Source organism: Crocuta crocuta, unplaced genomic scaffold (genome assembly GCF_008692635.1).
Source record: "Crocuta crocuta isolate KB4526 unplaced genomic scaffold, BGI_CrCroc_1.0 scaffold401, whole genome shotgun sequence".
NCBI classification, from domain to species: domain Eukaryota; kingdom Metazoa; phylum Chordata; class Mammalia; order Carnivora; family Hyaenidae; genus Crocuta; species Crocuta crocuta.
The window spans coordinates 606,982-624,700 of NW_027529449.1; the positions used below are offsets into that span (position 1 = coordinate 606,982).

Genomic DNA, 17,719 nt, shown 5'->3' on the forward strand with positions numbered 1-17,719 from the left:
TTAGTCCCTATAATTTTAAAAGCATAATTACTATTATCTCAAACAGTAAGTGCAGAGAATCATAGTTGATAAACAACCCTTATAGCTTTGAACTCAAGCCTTAGTTTATCATGTAAATCTCTATTAAGGACACTGAATAGCAATGGTACGATTATCTTGACATAACTTACAAACTAAAAAATAGTTTTAAAGGCAATTTTCATATCTATTTCTCAGTGAAATCATAATATCTCAGTGAAAATTTATCTATATAGATGTGAGGGAATCAAATCTGCAATTTGTGGTTTCTGGTGATTTAATAGAATACCAGAGTAGATCTGGAAGAATATGGATGAATAATTTATGTAATCTTTGGTCTAATTCAAATACCAAATATGTTCTTTATTTTTGTACCTCCAGAATCTAGAATGGTGTCAGGCACTTAGTATGTGACTAAAAAATGTTCATGTTACCAATGAATAGAGATACTGCCAGCCTTATCATAATTGTACTGAGCCTATGTCTATTAGTTTCTAGGTTACAGACAGACTTCTAAGCTCTACATTTTTAAAGTTGTAGTCTAACTTTATCATAAATCTGTGATGTATTTAACAATAAACAATGCCTAGGAATATACTAGGAAACACCAGAGGGTCTTCATCAGGAGTGATGTTGCCTTCAGGGGACATCCGGCAATATCTGGAGATATTTTTGATAGTCAGAACTAGGGGTGGGGAATGCTACTGGCATTTAGTGAGTAGCAGCCAGGGATGCTGCTAAACATCTTACAATATACAGGACAGTTTCCCACAGCAAAGGATTATCTGGTCCCAATAACAAAAGTATCAAACTGTGGCCTAAGCAATGGATATTTGAAACTGGCACTTAGCATGTGACTATGATATATAATTCTGCCTTCTGCTTCCCATGCTGAATGCCTTATGTACTCATCCATAAGATGTCTGTTCCAGCCATTTAGGTAGATTTTCTATTATCTAACTTTACTTTGCCTGCCCTTTTACAATATGGCAGAAGCTATTCATTTTAAGTAAAAAAAAAAAAAGCAAATGACTGAATGAGCTGTATGAGAGACATTATGCATCCTTTTTACAGTGACAGTCTGCTGTCTCAGATATAATCTTTATCCTCTGTAAAACTAGAGATGCTATATGCCATTAACTCATGGCTGCTTATCTCCTATTTTTGATTGTCTGGCTGCAGTTCTGTAATCTCATAAAGCAAACCTGGCTTAATGTGCACTTCTCTAGCTTACAAGAAAACTTTGGGTCTTCAAAAATGCATATAGTGCAAAAGTTGCAAAGATCGTATGCTAATACTTCTGTTTAATGCTTTCTGTAGACTTTAGTGCTTCTCCAACTGGAGTCAACTGTTTACATCAGAGCATAGTCATGCAGAGATATGCATAGATAGACTCTGGACTCCAGTTTATCTTCAGATACTAAGTCCCTCCTTACCTGTCAATACATGTAGAAGTCTATGTAACTTTGTCATCACCCTTTACTTGTGGTTTGTTGGTTTTTCCTTTTTTATGTCTGTTGTGAGAAGGTAGAGAGTTGTAATGAACAGCATGAATGCCAGATTCAACACTTGGGGTTCAGATCCTGATTCTGACACTTAGTAGTACTTAAACTTGGAATATTTCTTAATGTCTTTATAATTTAGATTCCACATTGTTTATATGGAAATAATAACAGAGTTGTTGTGAAATTAGAAAAATGAGGAATGCATGCTAAGTACTTAGCCTGTAACTGTCATGCAGCAAGTTCTCAATAGCAGTTGTCATGATGATCAATATTTATATTTATCCCTCATGCATAATTTATATGTTTCCTGTCTCTCTTCTTTGTGTTATTAGTAATGGGATAATTTCTTCTCCCAAAGTCTCTGTTCTCTCCTTCCCATATATTCCTGGTTGAAGATTGAAAACTTTAAGATAATGGCAGAGATAGAAATGTAGCAGTTTTAATTTCTCTGTCTAGCAGGAAATTTAGCATATCCTGTTAACAAAGAACCTCAAAAGTCATCCTTAAATTTATGTAGTGATATCTAGTAATATTCCATAGTGATATGCAGTGATGTAGGAGTGGAATATTTATAGAAAGTTGTAGTTGTAACAAAACAATTTAATATGTTATTCTTATTTATTTTGTTTTTCTGTTTGTACTTTTTTTCTGGTATAATTAAACTAAAGTGTACATATTTGAAGTGTAAAATTTGATTGGTTTTGACATCATGAAATTATCACTACAGTTAAGATAATAAATATTTCCATCACCCACTAAGGCTTCCTTATGCCTCTTTGTAATTATGTTTACTTGTCACTTTATCATAAGGCCAGGAGGTAAGAATTAATTAGATTTAGATCAACACAAGTAAATCTTTCACTTTCTTTATTAGATATGCAGAATTAAAATTAGATCACAATGAAAATAACAAAAACTGTTCCTTTGAAAGCCATGTGGGATATGTAATTGTATCAAAACATGGGTTCTTGAACCCAAAACTGTATAATATTTACACATTTATTTACTCAACAAATATGCATGAAGCATTAGGTATTATTCCAGAAGGTAAGGACACAGTGCTAAAGAATGAGTTCCCTGCAATGGCTTACTGGGGAGAAAAGCAATACATTAAAAGTCATATGAGAAGGGCAGAAAGTTCCAGATTATTTCTTTCTTTAATGTAATGAAAAAAAGGAATGGCAGAAATAGAAAATACTCTCCAAAACACTAAAATGTGATAGGTTTTATCACAAAGAGTATATAAATATCATTTGTATATAATCAGGTTTCAATAACAAAGCTGGATTTTTATATTTGACTGTAGTGTTAGAAGACAGTAAACAGCATAAGTGCTACTCATATTCAAAATAAGTATATTAACACAATTTTAAAATATTATATTAACATCAAAATTCTTATAGAGACAATAGGACTAATCGACAGTAATGAAGTTCAGGATTTTTTTAGATAATAGTGCAATAAAATATCATGAACTTATAAAGTCAGTTCTATGAAGAAATTTTTCAACAAATTAAACAAGTTCATATATTTTTTTTAAAGGAACAACATAATGTTTATCTGTTCAGGGGAGATGGGGAATTTTTATATTATGCTCCAGTTTTGTGGAACAAAAGTGGTTTGTACCTTAAAGGTATCAGATATTTTAAAATTTTAATAAGCAAACCTTAAGAAAGACAAAACAGACCCTCTAGCATTTATTGTTTAGCTTACCATGTGACACTTATTTACATATATTATGTCTTATGTTAATCTAAAACAACCCTGTTATGTATCATGTTTTCCCATTTAAGGGAGAAACTGATGACAGTCAAGTGACACATTTGGGAACAGAAATCTACACTCTTTTGATTACAATTGGTGACACAACAATTACCGACAGAAAAGCTAATCTCCTGAGAGAGATAGCAAGAGCATATAACTTCAGTATAGCGAGCATCTGTCACAATTAAGTTAATAATTGACACGATGAATTAAACTTCTATATAAGACAAATATAGTTTGTGAGGTAAACATCAAAATAGTTAATGGCTCTTCTGTAAGTTCATATCTTTATATATAACTTGTTTAACACGAATTAGTAGGATAGCTCTGCACATAGTAGTTACTCCAGGACTTTTAGACAGATGTTCTTATCATCATCATGGCATGGGGAAGAAAATGTGACACCAATTAGCAGCCTCTTAAAACAACCACTAAGAAGTGATTCAGTACTTTTGCTCACATTTCCTTGGTGAAGTAAAATCACATAACTTTGCCTAGCTTCCAAGAGGATGAAAGAATATAAGTCTGTTTTGTGCCTAAAAGCAGAGCCAGAAATATTTGGTGACTAGCACTGATAACTACAAAAGTGAATAACTTTATAATTCCCTAAAATGTGTTAAAAATTAAAAACTCACTTAAAATTAATTCTATCAAACTTACTAGAAAGTTTACTGATTCTTGATAGCCAACATTATGAAGTTCAAACCAAGATTATCCCTATTATAGTGTTTCCCTAGGGGAACATGCTCATGCCTCCAGCCTGTCCAGGGATAGCCAGTCATTTCAAGCTCCAGGGTTACCTCTTTCCACAGAGTTGCTTGGACTAACCTGTCTTACTTCCTAAATGGATTTTTTTTTTTTTTGCTATGATTTTAGGACATGCCAAACCCTTTGTGATATCTTTGGACCTACTTGTTCTTATTATTAGGCACCCCTAGCTGACATACTCTGTATTTCAACCACACCAGACATGTCATCATGTGATAAGTTCATCACACTATTTCACAGCTCCATATCTTTCCATTTTCTATTCTACCTAGACTCAACATGCTTGAGACACAGTTTAAGTGTCATTTATGTTTGCTTTCTCTAGTCAGGTGATTTTCTTGCTCTCACCTCCCGTTCTGCCATAACACTTTTATGTAACTCTTTTGGCACTTAGCATATTGTATTATAACTTGTTCGCAACACCACATTTTATTTACTCGAAGAATAGGAAACAGTTGATTCTTCTCAGAACAACAAAATGCTTGATCATGAGTTAGTTTGTGTAGTCAGTATACATCATCAGTATATAACAAGTTTATGAAGAGAGAAATAATTTTCTAAATGACAACTGTCTTCAAATATGTTTTACGTTGAATATGATATTACAAAAGTTAATAATAATAACATCAGTTCCATCTACCAATAAGAACTGATGAAGTGAGCCCAAATTTAAGAAGAATGGTAAAATTTAGCTGAAGCACCATATGTACTCTTTGGGATGCTCAAGTCCATGTTGACTGACTATCAAATAGGCTAAGAAATCTAAAAATCAATGTTGTATCATTTACAAAGTATACTTTAATATAATTCAAATTTGCCTGGATTTAGAAAATCTGAGCCCATCACCCAAAGCGATCTACAGATTTGAGGCAGTTACTCCTAAAATATGAATGGTATTTTTTTTGCAAAAATAGAAAAATTCATCCTAATATGGATTCAGAATTCCAAGAGATCATAAATTTAGGTGTGATATGTGGATTGCTTTCATTGATGAAATGTGAGCAACAGTGTTGCTCATTTTTAAGTGGAAAAGTTTTAATTGCCTGGCACTTAATTCTCCAACTTACCCATTCTCTGCCACAGCAATTGTGCAATAAGTTCAAACCATCCTAAAATGCTGAGCCAAGATATCAAAATAGCTGGTCTGGAGAATTATTTAGATTTACAGTAAACATTTTTATGAGGCGTAAAATCTTGTTCTTTAAATTGCTGTGATTTGGGGAATGATTTTTCTTATAACATAACCTTGTCTGGTCGTTCTCAAACTTCACTGTGCATTGAAAACATTAGGAAAATGTGTTAAAACACTGTTTGCTGGCCTTACTCCGAGTTTCTGATTTAGTAGGGTGGGATGTGGCCTGAGAATTTTTCTTTCTAATAATTTCCCAAATGATCATGATGCTGTTAGTCTAGCAACCACACTTTGAGAATCACTAAACCATCTAATCTTAAATAATATGCAAGTTATCACATTTTGAAAAATACTTGACAGTAAGTCAAACTTGTTAATATAGCAAACAAAAGCATACGTTTATAGATAAATACAAATATAAAAATTTTAAGCAAACCTGGAATGGTTTTATAGTGACTTAACATTGATAAAATTGTCAATCACTTATGAAAAATATGTATTCAGTTTTCTGAACATTTCCACACTGATTACTCTTAATTCTGCTGAATACTTTTGTCCTTAAGGTATTTTAAACAGTCTCAAATTAGTTTTAATATGTAGGAAGAACATTACACCATAAATATATTAAAAACTATCAAGTGTAAATTAAAAAGATTTAGAATAATCCAGCATTTGTTTTATAATATTTATTTCAGCAAATTTATAGTTTTACTTTTCAGTTTCACTTTAAAGAGTTTTGCAAAATGTATTAATTGCATGACTAATGATTCTGATTTGTCAATTAAGCATTTAAAAAAATTTCTTGTTCCATTTTCACAATGAACTTTTTGTCCTTTTATCCAATTGGAATAATTGGGTTGGCATTAAAGAAAGAAAATTAAGTCAGCCCTTGAAATCTTAGCACTAACTTGTTAATTACCCCCATTAATTACACAATGAGGAATGACAAGCAATAATTTCCTTCCCTAAAGTATGACTGAAGGTCAGAGAGCTATCTTAATGGCATATTGAGAGACCAGAGCAAACAATGCAAAGTTTTTCTTTCAAATGCCATCAGATGTCACTGGAAGCTCACCCAAGGAACTAAGTTAATGTTTTAAACATAACCTTTAAACATCATTTTTTGTCTACTGTTACGGGAAACAATACTTATTATATATTTAGAAGTAAGATGAGACTCAATAGCAAAAACACAAACAATCCAATTAAAAAAATGGGCAGATAACCTGAATATACAGTTCTCCAAAGAAGACATGCAGGTGACCAACAGACAAATGATAAAATGCTCCATGGCACTAATCATCAGGAAAATGCAAGTAGTCAAAGTCACAATTTTATCACCTCATACCTAATAGAAGGGCCATCACCCAAAAGACAAGAGACAGCAAATGTTGGCAAGAATGTTTTGATTATTCATTTGCAATGTAGATAATTTTCCCCAAATATACTTTATATACTGTCAATTCAAAACAAGTTAAACATTTAAACAATGTTGAGAAGGAAACAAAACTTTCAGAGGGCAGTTGGTATTAATCCATTCAGGAACTGAATTTTTAAAAGTGTTTCTGATACAGAATCAACTCATTTTTAATCAAGCATCCAATAAATAATCCATAATAACTTAGAAAAATGGATATATGTTAGACTTATTTCCCTTCTTCTTTACCTCAAGTCTCATCGCAATTTAAAATGAATGCTGTCATTTTTTTAGGGATTAGTGCTTTAGACCATCATTACTAACTGACTCATATAAAAATGAGTGTCTATGTGGAAAAGTCTTTACAGTGAATTATTTTTAAAGAAATTACATTGTTGTCATTTTGTTATTAGTTTCTAGAGCATCCTAGAAGAGTCAATAATGGACCATATACATATATAAACATATACATATATATATGTATACATATACATACAAACATATATACACCTATAAAATAAGTAATAAATATCACAAAAATCTTCAGTTTCTCAAAAGTCTTTCTTTATTTTTTTTTAAATATTTTTTTAATGTTTTTTTTTCTTTTTTAATTTCTAGGAGAGAGAGAGAGAGAGAGAGAGAGACAGCGTGAGCAGGGGAGGGTCAGAGAGAGAGGGAGTCACAGACTGAAACAGGCTCCAGGTTCTGAGCTGGCAGTCAGCACAGAGCCCGATGCGGGGCTCGAACCCACGAACCGCGAGATCATAACCTGATCCACAGTCGGACGCTTAACCGACTAAGCCACCCAGGCGCCCCTCAAAAATCTTTCCTTAAACTAAGAAAACAAAAGCAGAAACGAACCACAAGAACAAAAACCTCCCTTGCCTTGAATTTTTTACCTCTTTCTCCCTTGATTATGTTTTTTCCTCTGTGCTTTTTGCCTGAAACAGTCTTACCTTCAGATATTTCCATGGCATATTTCCTCAGCTCATTAAAATCTTAGCTCAAGTGTCACCTTCTAAGTAAGGTCTCTTCTGACAAACTAAACCTAATATTGTAATCATCCTTTGTACTCCCTATACATCTCCTTGCTTATGCCTCTCCATAGCACTTTTAACATCTGATATAATATAATAGCCATATTTATTTTTTTATTGTTTATCTCCCTTTATTAGAATACAGACTCCACAAGTCAAATAATTTTTGTCTGTTTTGTTCACTCTTGTATCTCCAGTACCTAGAATACTGGTGACACATGATAAATGTTTGATTATTATTTGTAAACTAAATAAAGTAATAAACTGAAAATAAAACAAATAAAGAGGAAAATAAATAAATGAATGAATTATAAAATATTTAGTGCTCTCGTGCCCAGAAAAGCATCACTCCTGCTAAATGGGTAACATGAGTATGCTGAAAATAAGATTTACTACAGAACTGATGATGAATTATTTTTATCAACCAAAAGCATGCATCCTACAAAAACAGAATTATCAACTTCCACAGGTAGGAGGAAGAGAAGGTTACTTCACATTTATACTTTGTAAGAATATTTTAATATGCGTCCTGAAGGCGGTGAATAGATAACCAAATGGGAAGGGCATATCAGGCAGGGAAAACTGTTTGTGCAGAGCAAAGAGGCTTGAAACAGCACAGCATGGTTGGTAAGGGGAATGACAATTATTCAAGGAAGGCTGTGGCATAAGTATTGAAAGAAGAAATACCAGGAAAACAAAATCAAACAGGCATGAGAATGACAATGACAGAGGCTGCATGTGTCATGCTGAGAAATCAGAGCTCATTCTTCTAAGAACTGAGGATTTGCCAAATAGTGTTAAGCCTGGGAATGACATCACCGAATTGTCACTTCAAAAAAAGACTATTTTGTCTGCATCAGATGAACTTAAATAGGGTACCAGCAGAACACGGTGAAGACTGTATACAAGTATGTTAACTAAGACAGGTGGTGGGTATGGACAATAGAGCTAAATTTGAGAATTGTGAGATACCAAAGGAAAGTATTAAAAGTGATCAGTTGGAAATGAGGGATGAGAGCAAGACAAGAATCTTGCATGAGAAAAAAGCATGTTTTAGAGTAAAAACAATGAATTTGGTTTTCATCATGTTGGATTAGTTGTACCTCTGATATATCCAAATAAAGATAATCAATTGTGTCTGGATCTATGAGTATGGAACATGGTGGAAACAACTGAAGGCGCAGATCAGTTATTTATAGCAAGAAAGGTATGGGTCACAGGAAATACGTTAGGGAGAATGAAGTCAAGAAGCAGAGAACAGAACTGAAAAATCCTGGGATATCAGTTTTTAAGTAGCAGGGAAAGAAAAAGGAGTTTAAGATTATAAAAATAGGAGGGGCGCCTGGGTGACTCAGTCAGTTGAGTGTCTGTCTGATCAGGTATGATCTCATGCATGGCTTGTGAGTTCGAGCCTCACTTCGGGCTCTGTGCTGACAGCTCAGAGCCTGGAGAATGCTTCACATTCTGTGTTTCTCTTTTGCTCTGCCCCTCCCTTGCTCGCTCTCGCTCTCTTTCTCTCTCTCTCTCTCTAAGAACAAATAAAACATTTAAAAAATTCTAAAAAGAAAAGAATATAAAAATAGAAATAAATGGCTGAAAAGAAGGAAGTAACAAGGAGAGAATGATAGCAGAGAATCCGAAGTAGGAGACTTATATTTTCCCCTGAAGAGGGAGTAGTCAGAATTGTCAAGTGCATCAGAGAAATAATACAAGTATTATCCTTTTCCCTATGCTGCACAGAGAGGGAGACAAACAACAGGAAAGGGCCAGTGGAAGTAGTTACCAAGAGGCTCATGCCAGATTTATCAAGTCCCAGATTTAAATTTAGGAAAACTGGCAGTGTCTGTCTCTCACCAGGGAATTATTTGATTTTATTATTATTATTTTTTCTCTTCCAATGAAAGCAAACACTGCTGATCACTAAGGTCTGGTAGAAGACCTGCCCTTTCTATTTCATTAGATCTACATACACATAGGAATATGAATTGTATGATTGTTGTGGATTAGAAATATTATTTTTGTGCTTTAGAACTGGAACATATTTTAAAACTTAAAAAAATTAGTTCTTTGAATATGTTTAAAAGTATTCACTGTCATTGAATCAGAGCTCAAGTAATAATATTCCAAAAACATTTTATGCTTGCTTAAATAGGAATAAAGAAACTATGTTCAAGCAAAACCAACTTTGTGGAAACACTAATATACCAAGCTATGTAATCAACAATACCCAAATAATTAGGCTTAACTCATAATTGCTAACTGTATGCGCACTTGGAATTAAAGAACTTCGAGCTTTGCACTTAGAATGTACAACGTATAATCATCTTAGATCCTAATTACCCCACTTCCTGAAATAAAATTGAAATTATTTGGTTATAAGTTTTATAATACAAAAATACTTATAATACTGAAAATTAGTGTCTTCCAGGAATATATATTTTCATATTAACTTATTCTCTTGAATTATTTTATTTTATCCTATTTAAATATAGATCTAAGATAAAATATGTTTTTACTATTAATTGATTTTATATTTTATTAAACTAACTCCAAAAGCACACAAAAACATATCTAGAACATAGTCTACACATATACTTCATCCAAGTTAATAAAGTTAGTAAAGAAAGCATTCCTGCTCCTTAGGATAAAGGCTGTGGCCTTTTCTCTATACTGGTATCATAGACAGTAAACAAAGATCAGCCTGTTAAATAATTATAATACCTTAAAAATAACTAATTCTCTTCATTAATTAAAATAACTTATAGTCTCTCCTTTAAATCCTCCCCTTTTCTATATCAATCTCCATGACTGCCCACTCACTAAATAATGACTATTTTTAAAAGTAAATGAATAAATATGTATTTAATTGCAGTTAAAATGGAATATAAGCACAATTCATGCTAGCTTTCTTATACAGGTTTTCAAATGATAGAAGAAATCATGTCTGTGTATAATTTCTGAAAAATGTTGAATCTATTTATTCAATACAAGTACTAAAAAGTGACCTAAACTAAACTGACCTTGGGCAGATTACTTAATCCATTTGAGATTCATTGTCTAAACAATGGATATAGTAATACCTCTTTAAGCATTCATTCCTTAAATACTTATGAAGATATATCAATAAGACAGGTAATACCTACGTGCTAATGACAGAATAGTTAACAGAATTAGGACTCATTCTGGCCAGACATGTATTTGATCCAGTGGAAAACACAGCCAAGGAAAATTATTCATAATGTGATTATAGCTCTCACGGGTGAGGGTCATGGGATTACCAAGTGCGGGGATGTGTTAGAGGAAACCTATTCCAGCCTTGGGGCCCCAGTTTGGGGTAGATTTCTTTGTAACATCTCAGCCAGATGGTATGCATGGACATGTATGTGCAAATGCACACGTGCACATGTGTGCGCATTTAGTGAAGCAGAGGAGTGAGGACCAGAATGAGAGCTTTCCAAGTGAACAGAATAGTACTTTGGGCAACCTTAAAAAGAAGTTTAATGGCCACTGGTGGGCAGAAGAGCCAGTCACTCACTGAAGGAAGCAGGGATGATGGGATGATAACCTATTTCCTTTGGGACTCGTAGAATTGTTTTGACAATTAAGTGGAAGAGTTTATATAATCTCAACTACCACAATGCCTAGTGCATTATAGTCCCTTTCTGTAGTTATTTTCATTCTATTCTCCTAATTTCCAAAGTTGTGCCAGTCATTTAGTAGCAAAACTGGGAATAGAATCTCAGGCTTCTGTTTACCAGTCCAGAGTTCTTTGTTAATGGACTGCTGGTCTATAAACAAAGATGAAACACAGGGATTTTAAAGCAAATATTCAGAACTTATCCTGGAATTGCTTACGAGCTGACAGCTATCCAACTTATTTTTAGTTTATATTTAAAGTGAATCATATGTTCCAAAATGACTGACAGAAACACAGCTTTGTTTCTGAAGCCAATTCTTCTCCATCATTTTTGGACATCATTCAGAGCTATAACAGACTTTCAGGGTGTTTAAAAGCATTCATCCACGACAACAACAAATGCTAATTATCATAAAAAATAAAACAGTTCCTGTTAACATCATTCTAAGAATTTCTCCTACTCCAGCACTATATTTCATCTATCATCCCATCTGTTTTGGGGGTGGGAACAAAGACTGGATAAAAGTATAATTATCATGTATCAAACTGGACAACACAACAAAATAGAAATGAATATAAATGGGAGGACCAGCATACATAATAAATAAATCTGGAAAGGGAAAAAGGAAATGTAAATAAAACGGCACAGTGTGTCCTGAAGTAAACAGCAGATACATAAATCCATAATGGAGTCAATAATGTTTATCTTGCTGAGAATAAGGTGGGTTTTTTCCCATTTCAGTTCAGTCCTTGCTAATATCAGATTGTGCTGGACATGACCAAATAGACATCTTGTTCACTTGGGAAGTTTACAAATCCTCTCTATTGAATTCTAGAATTAAAATACTACCTTGAGACTTTTAAACATATCTGGAAAGACAAAAAAATGTCTACTCCCATATATTTATGAATACATTTCAAAGGGAATCTTCGAGTCAGTTCTATCCTATAAAAAAATATCAAGAACAGCCACATTCTCAAAAGTGTTAAATTAAAAGGGACTACAAGTGGCCAGTTGCAAACATTATTAGCTCATTACAAATATAGTAAAAACATGGGCCATCACATATCCCTAAGTAGGAACTTGAAGCTCAATCAGGTCCAGGACTTTGTTTCTTTCATTGGCATCAACATACCTGCAGTGGTTCTTGGCATGTAGTAGGTGACTGGTCAATATTTTAAAAATTAAATATTGTAAAATTAGAGCAATCATAAGCTTTCATTCTCCTCAGAATATTTATAAGGTATACCGACTCTACAAATAATTCTGTAGTGACTATTAATATTTAAATCATCAGATTTTAGAATCTCCAAGCATCTATGCCACTTTTAAAGGGAGGAGTGTGGTGAAGCTTCTTTTAAATAGTAACAATTATTTTAATAAATATAGTCTGAGATCAAGTCTCCATTAAAGGTATATACACTGAATTAACTAATTACATTTACTTTCCTATTTAAATTTGCTTCAATGATATAAATGATTAGAATATTATTTAAAGCAAAAGATCAATTACATATGAAGCTTTACTTTATCAAACTGTTGTTTGATCTTGATAACAAATACCATCATCTTTTTAGTCAGTCACTCAAGATCTACATACATGGAATAAAAATGTTACAATACAACATATACACATACACAGAATAGTGAAGAAGGTGTTATATCCATAAATATTTTGAACTTTCCAATACCCTTTCTACCATGAGGAGTATTTTATAATGTTTATTTATTTTTGAGATGGAGAGAGAGAGAGAGAGAGTACAAGTGAGGTGGGGTGCAGAGAGAGAGAGAGAGAGAGAAAGAGAGAGAGAGAGAGAGCAAGATATAGAATCCAAAGGAGGTTCCAGGCTCCAAGCCATCAGTGCAGAGACTGACGTAGGGCTCGAACTCACAAACAGTGAGATCATGATCTGAGCTGAAGTTCGACACTTAACCAACTGAGCCACCCAGGTGCCCCAGCCATGAGGAGTTTAAGATAATAAGATATAAATAAAAATATCACATGTATAACATACACCTATATGTGTTGGTATATGTGTGTGTATATACCATATGTGTGTACATATATATGAAGGCATGTGATATTTGGACAGCATTCACCTGAATTATATCAGAGGGAATGGAGAAGTAAATCATCCATGGATTCATAATGCATGTGTACTCATATTTATATATTTCTGTATATAACCATTCAAAAACATATGTGAACAAATTTGTAACTGAGGATGCTCTGGACCATCATATTATGCAACTCAAAAAAACCATTCACATAGAATCTACCATTTATAATGTGATATATAGAACTTTACCAATGACAGAAAAGTGATGAGTTGGAAGCAAAACATCATGCAACAAACTTATTAAGTCTAATTTGAGTTAAAAGGCACACTGAAGGTACTTAGTTATTTTTTGAAGGGCTTTTATTGATGTATTTCTAAGTTAAAACTATTTGTAAAACATTTCACTTTTTAAAAGCAGAAAAGTGAAATTACTCTATTGATGTGTATTGAGACTCTTTCTTTTTAGCTTAATGAAAATATTTTTCAAAGTACTTTCATTGTGTTCTCAACCCTATGGCTTCGTGTTCCCTGTTCTCTTGGGAGAGTTCTGACATCTATTTGCAGATGGTCAATTCTATGGGCAAAGGGACAGATTCCTGCACATAGTTCTAATTATTGCATGCATGAACAGAGTATGCTGCTGGAGTACTCTGGGAGAATTAAAATTCAAATGAATACCAAATTTTGTGTAAACATGAAGGTATAGTGAAATGTCTTACAATGAAACATTATTTTTACAGTCTATTTTAAGGAGCATTATTTAGACCACTGATGAACGTCTTAATGTGAAATTCCTACCACAATATGATAACCAAAATAGTATGAACTTCTACCAATATAATTGTCAAGGAGAAAAAAGACTTAATTTTTAATGTCTACTTTCATATATTTATCTGAGTTGTGCTTTTAATTGCTACTTCAAAACAACTACTCATATGTAAAATTAATAACATACATTAAAAAACAGGAAAGCACAGACAACTTCTAGCCAGAAAACATTGATTAAAATATTCATTAAAGACATCAAAATAAATACCACTTAGTAAATTGTATTTTCCAAGTCCCTATGTCTACACATAAATAGGTCCAAAAACTCTGAGCATTTCAGTGGTCATGATATTGTTTCTTCAGTGGTCATGATATTGTTTCAAACTTGAGAAAAAACATTTTAAACTTTAACATGCTATACAGATATAAAAGTTACTACCTCTCAAACACACTTTTTTGTACTTAAACAGCTAGAGAAAATGCTGAGGCAAAATCCTGAATTTCTTGATAAGTTTCACTAATAGTCAATCATAAGACTTTGGTAAACTTTCCTGAATCTAGAAGAATTCTTTGAAATAGTATTTCATTATTATAGTTCATGCTACCTGGCCCTTCACAGGAAAAAGAAAAAAAGTGCTTATTTTCCAAAACAGAGAGAAAGTATGTGATTTAACTGTTCTTTGGATGTGTTAAATTGGTGTGGATATTTGATTCCAAATGTCTTTCCATCTCTTACCTTAATTTAAAAATCAAAACAAGAATATAATGAGAATTTTAATAAATTAAAAAAACATTATGTATATGTAAAGCAGAGCCCTGAAGGCTACTGATTTTTCTTACCAGTGCTGTCATCATACACAACTGTGACAGTTTTCCACTTGAAGAACTGCACCAAGTCCAAAATGGCACGGCTGAGTGAAGAGAAGTCTGGGTAAAGACTGACATAGAAAGAATCTTTGTTGTCTGACACCTGGTGCTTCCAGCGGGTCTGTATGTGGGGAACCCCCAGAGCATTGCAGATGGACTGCACAGCATTTGCTGATGAGCTGTGTGAAGGCCCGAAGATGGCGGCAACCCCAAGAGAGAGCTGATCACAGGCTGAGGAGGAGATAGAAGTCCGTCAATAATGAGGAGCTATGCCAGTGTGTCAACATTACCACATTAGCATCTTGAGCCCGAAGCTTTATCCAGAAAAAAGATTTTGTTTTCCTTATAAATAACACCTACATTTAGCTAATTTTCATATTTTATCTGACTCCAAACATGTTCAGTTGTCAGGAGGGAAATTCTTTAAGACATCTGCAGCTCAATGTTCAAACAATTGTACAAATAATTCCAAAAGGGGGAAAAAGGAAGAATATTCTAGAATTTAAGAAAGAAGGGAAGTGTTCACTTTGAAAAAAATAGTTTATATCAGGAAGTTGGGGAAATAGTGTTGCTTCCAAATTCACTGACCATCCTCTATAATTTTAAATTCTTAATCAGAAGCCATTTGGTTGCTTCTCCCATCTGAAAAGCTAAGGCAACACAGAGCTAAGTATTTGCATATATCTGATGGCATAGATCAACCTAAGCATTACAAATACCCCTTTATAACCTGATATGGCTTATCAAGGGTGATTGCATATAAATTAACCTCATCGAGTAGAAAGAACAAGATTATTAGATAAATATTTAATCATCTTTATTTATCTGACTTTCGTATACTCTTTTCTATTGTTCTAAATTAACTTTTGAGGTTTGTATTCACTCACTGAAAATTTTATTCACATCAATAATAAATACAGTAATTAGAAAAGACATAAACAAACTAGAGTATTCAGATGAGAATAGATAGACTACGATAGGACTTCAAATTCTATAGTGTCCCTCAAAGCAACTCAGGAGTTTGGGCTGAGAAAGTAAATAACTATTGGAATCATGAAAATCATCTTTAAATATTGGCAGATCTGGTCTGGGACAGAGGCTTAAGTTTGTTTCATCTGACTAGAAAAGGAAGAATTAGGGCAAATAGAAGTTCATCACAAATTTTGAAATAATTTAAATTAAAAAAATAAAAAGGAAGTAGAAAATGTCAAAAAATGGAAATCTGTTCCAAGAGGCATTGGTTTACCCATCCCTGTAAATATTTAAAGAGTACTAAGGAGAATTATTATTGAGATTTAGGCATTAATTAGGTGTTCAGACTGATTCTATCCAAAATAGTTTAAAGTTCTACTGAATTTAATTCTAGAGAAGCAAAATTACCTTCAGAGATTTCATTACATAAAACACAATGTGATGGAATGATTCTTAAACATTAATAAGTAAATAAAGTATAGTTGAAAAAATACATTTTTAAAATTTTCTTCAAAAATTCAATATGATCTAAGTACGTTTATTGAATATGTAGATGTTTACTTTATAAATAGTGATTGGAATTCTGAATCAGGAGTGAAGTTGGAGCTTGAAATTTTTCACTAACTTGGATTTTAATTTATATACATTAAGAATAAATAATAAATAAAAGATCTTTATCAGGTTTTTGTGAGGTCACAGGTGAAAAAAGTTAAAAACATTATACTGGTTTATATAGAATGTTCTGAAATGTGTTTCAAAGAAGAAATAGCTTTCAGCTATCAGAGGACCATTGAAAAGTGATGGATGATTCAAATAATAATTTAAGCTCTAATACATCAATGTATTTATTTGCTAAGCAACACAGTATTATTTAAGAAAAGTATAAGATCATATTACAGAGAAAAATGTTAAAATTTAAACGTCTAATTTCTTATTATTTTCTTGCTTTGGGAAAATAATTAACAATTTTTAAATGACCAAATTAATTATTTTAATTATTCTACTATATATAAAATATAATTTTATTATTTTATATATGTATATCTACTTTATTTTATATTTATATATATTTACTGAACCACCATAGGTTCAAAAATTATATCGGATCTTTCTCTCTCTTTTGTTATCTAATATTAGATAACATTACATTGTACCTTTCACATATTGCTATGCCTACCAATCAGGAATAGCTCAGTAAGCAGGAGATTCACAAGGTAAGACCCAAACCATGACATTTACTCTTTCAACATCTCACAGAGAAAGTTACTTAATTATGCTTATTTGAGTTTTCTCCAGTTTCAGGCAAAGTCATTTAATGAATTTGATCCCCAATGGATTTTAATGGGTGACAAAGTTTGTAAAAACCTTTTAATATTTGGAAACCAAAGGGGTTTAACACCTCATAATTCCCAAGATAGTAACCCGTTTGCTGTCAGAACCCACTAGTGTGGTTTTATAACATTGCTCCTTTGAATTCACCATTAAGATATTAATATTTTTGTATACTTTAATCATATTCCATATTCTTTGGTCTAAATGATTTCATTTGAGACAGAGCTTCTTTTTACTAATGGAAATAATCATGAACTATGTCACTAATCAAATGCACTTGTCTTGCAGTTAATGACTTATTTTGCAATTATGATGACAAATGTAATGTTTCACAATAACCTTTACTCTTTTCTCCAGCCTTTAAAACCTTTCAGCACCCTGACATGGTTCTGAAATGTGGAAACTTATTTGTATTCACAAAGATATGAATTCAAAGGGCAG

At 32.7% G+C, this 17,719-nt stretch overlaps 1 protein-coding gene across 1 annotated transcript in view; it reads right to left on the bottom strand.

The window, feature by feature from the left end:
* GRIK2 (glutamate ionotropic receptor kainate type subunit 2) overlaps positions 1-17,719 on the bottom strand; it is a 622,787-nt gene that overhangs the window by 384,612 nt on the left and 220,456 nt on the right. The window contains exon 3 of the mRNA XM_077760692.1: positions 14,948-15,205. Within this exon, the coding sequence (XP_077616818.1) occupies positions 14,948-15,205 (258 nt within the window). The remainder of the gene's footprint in view (positions 1-14,947; positions 15,206-17,719) is intronic.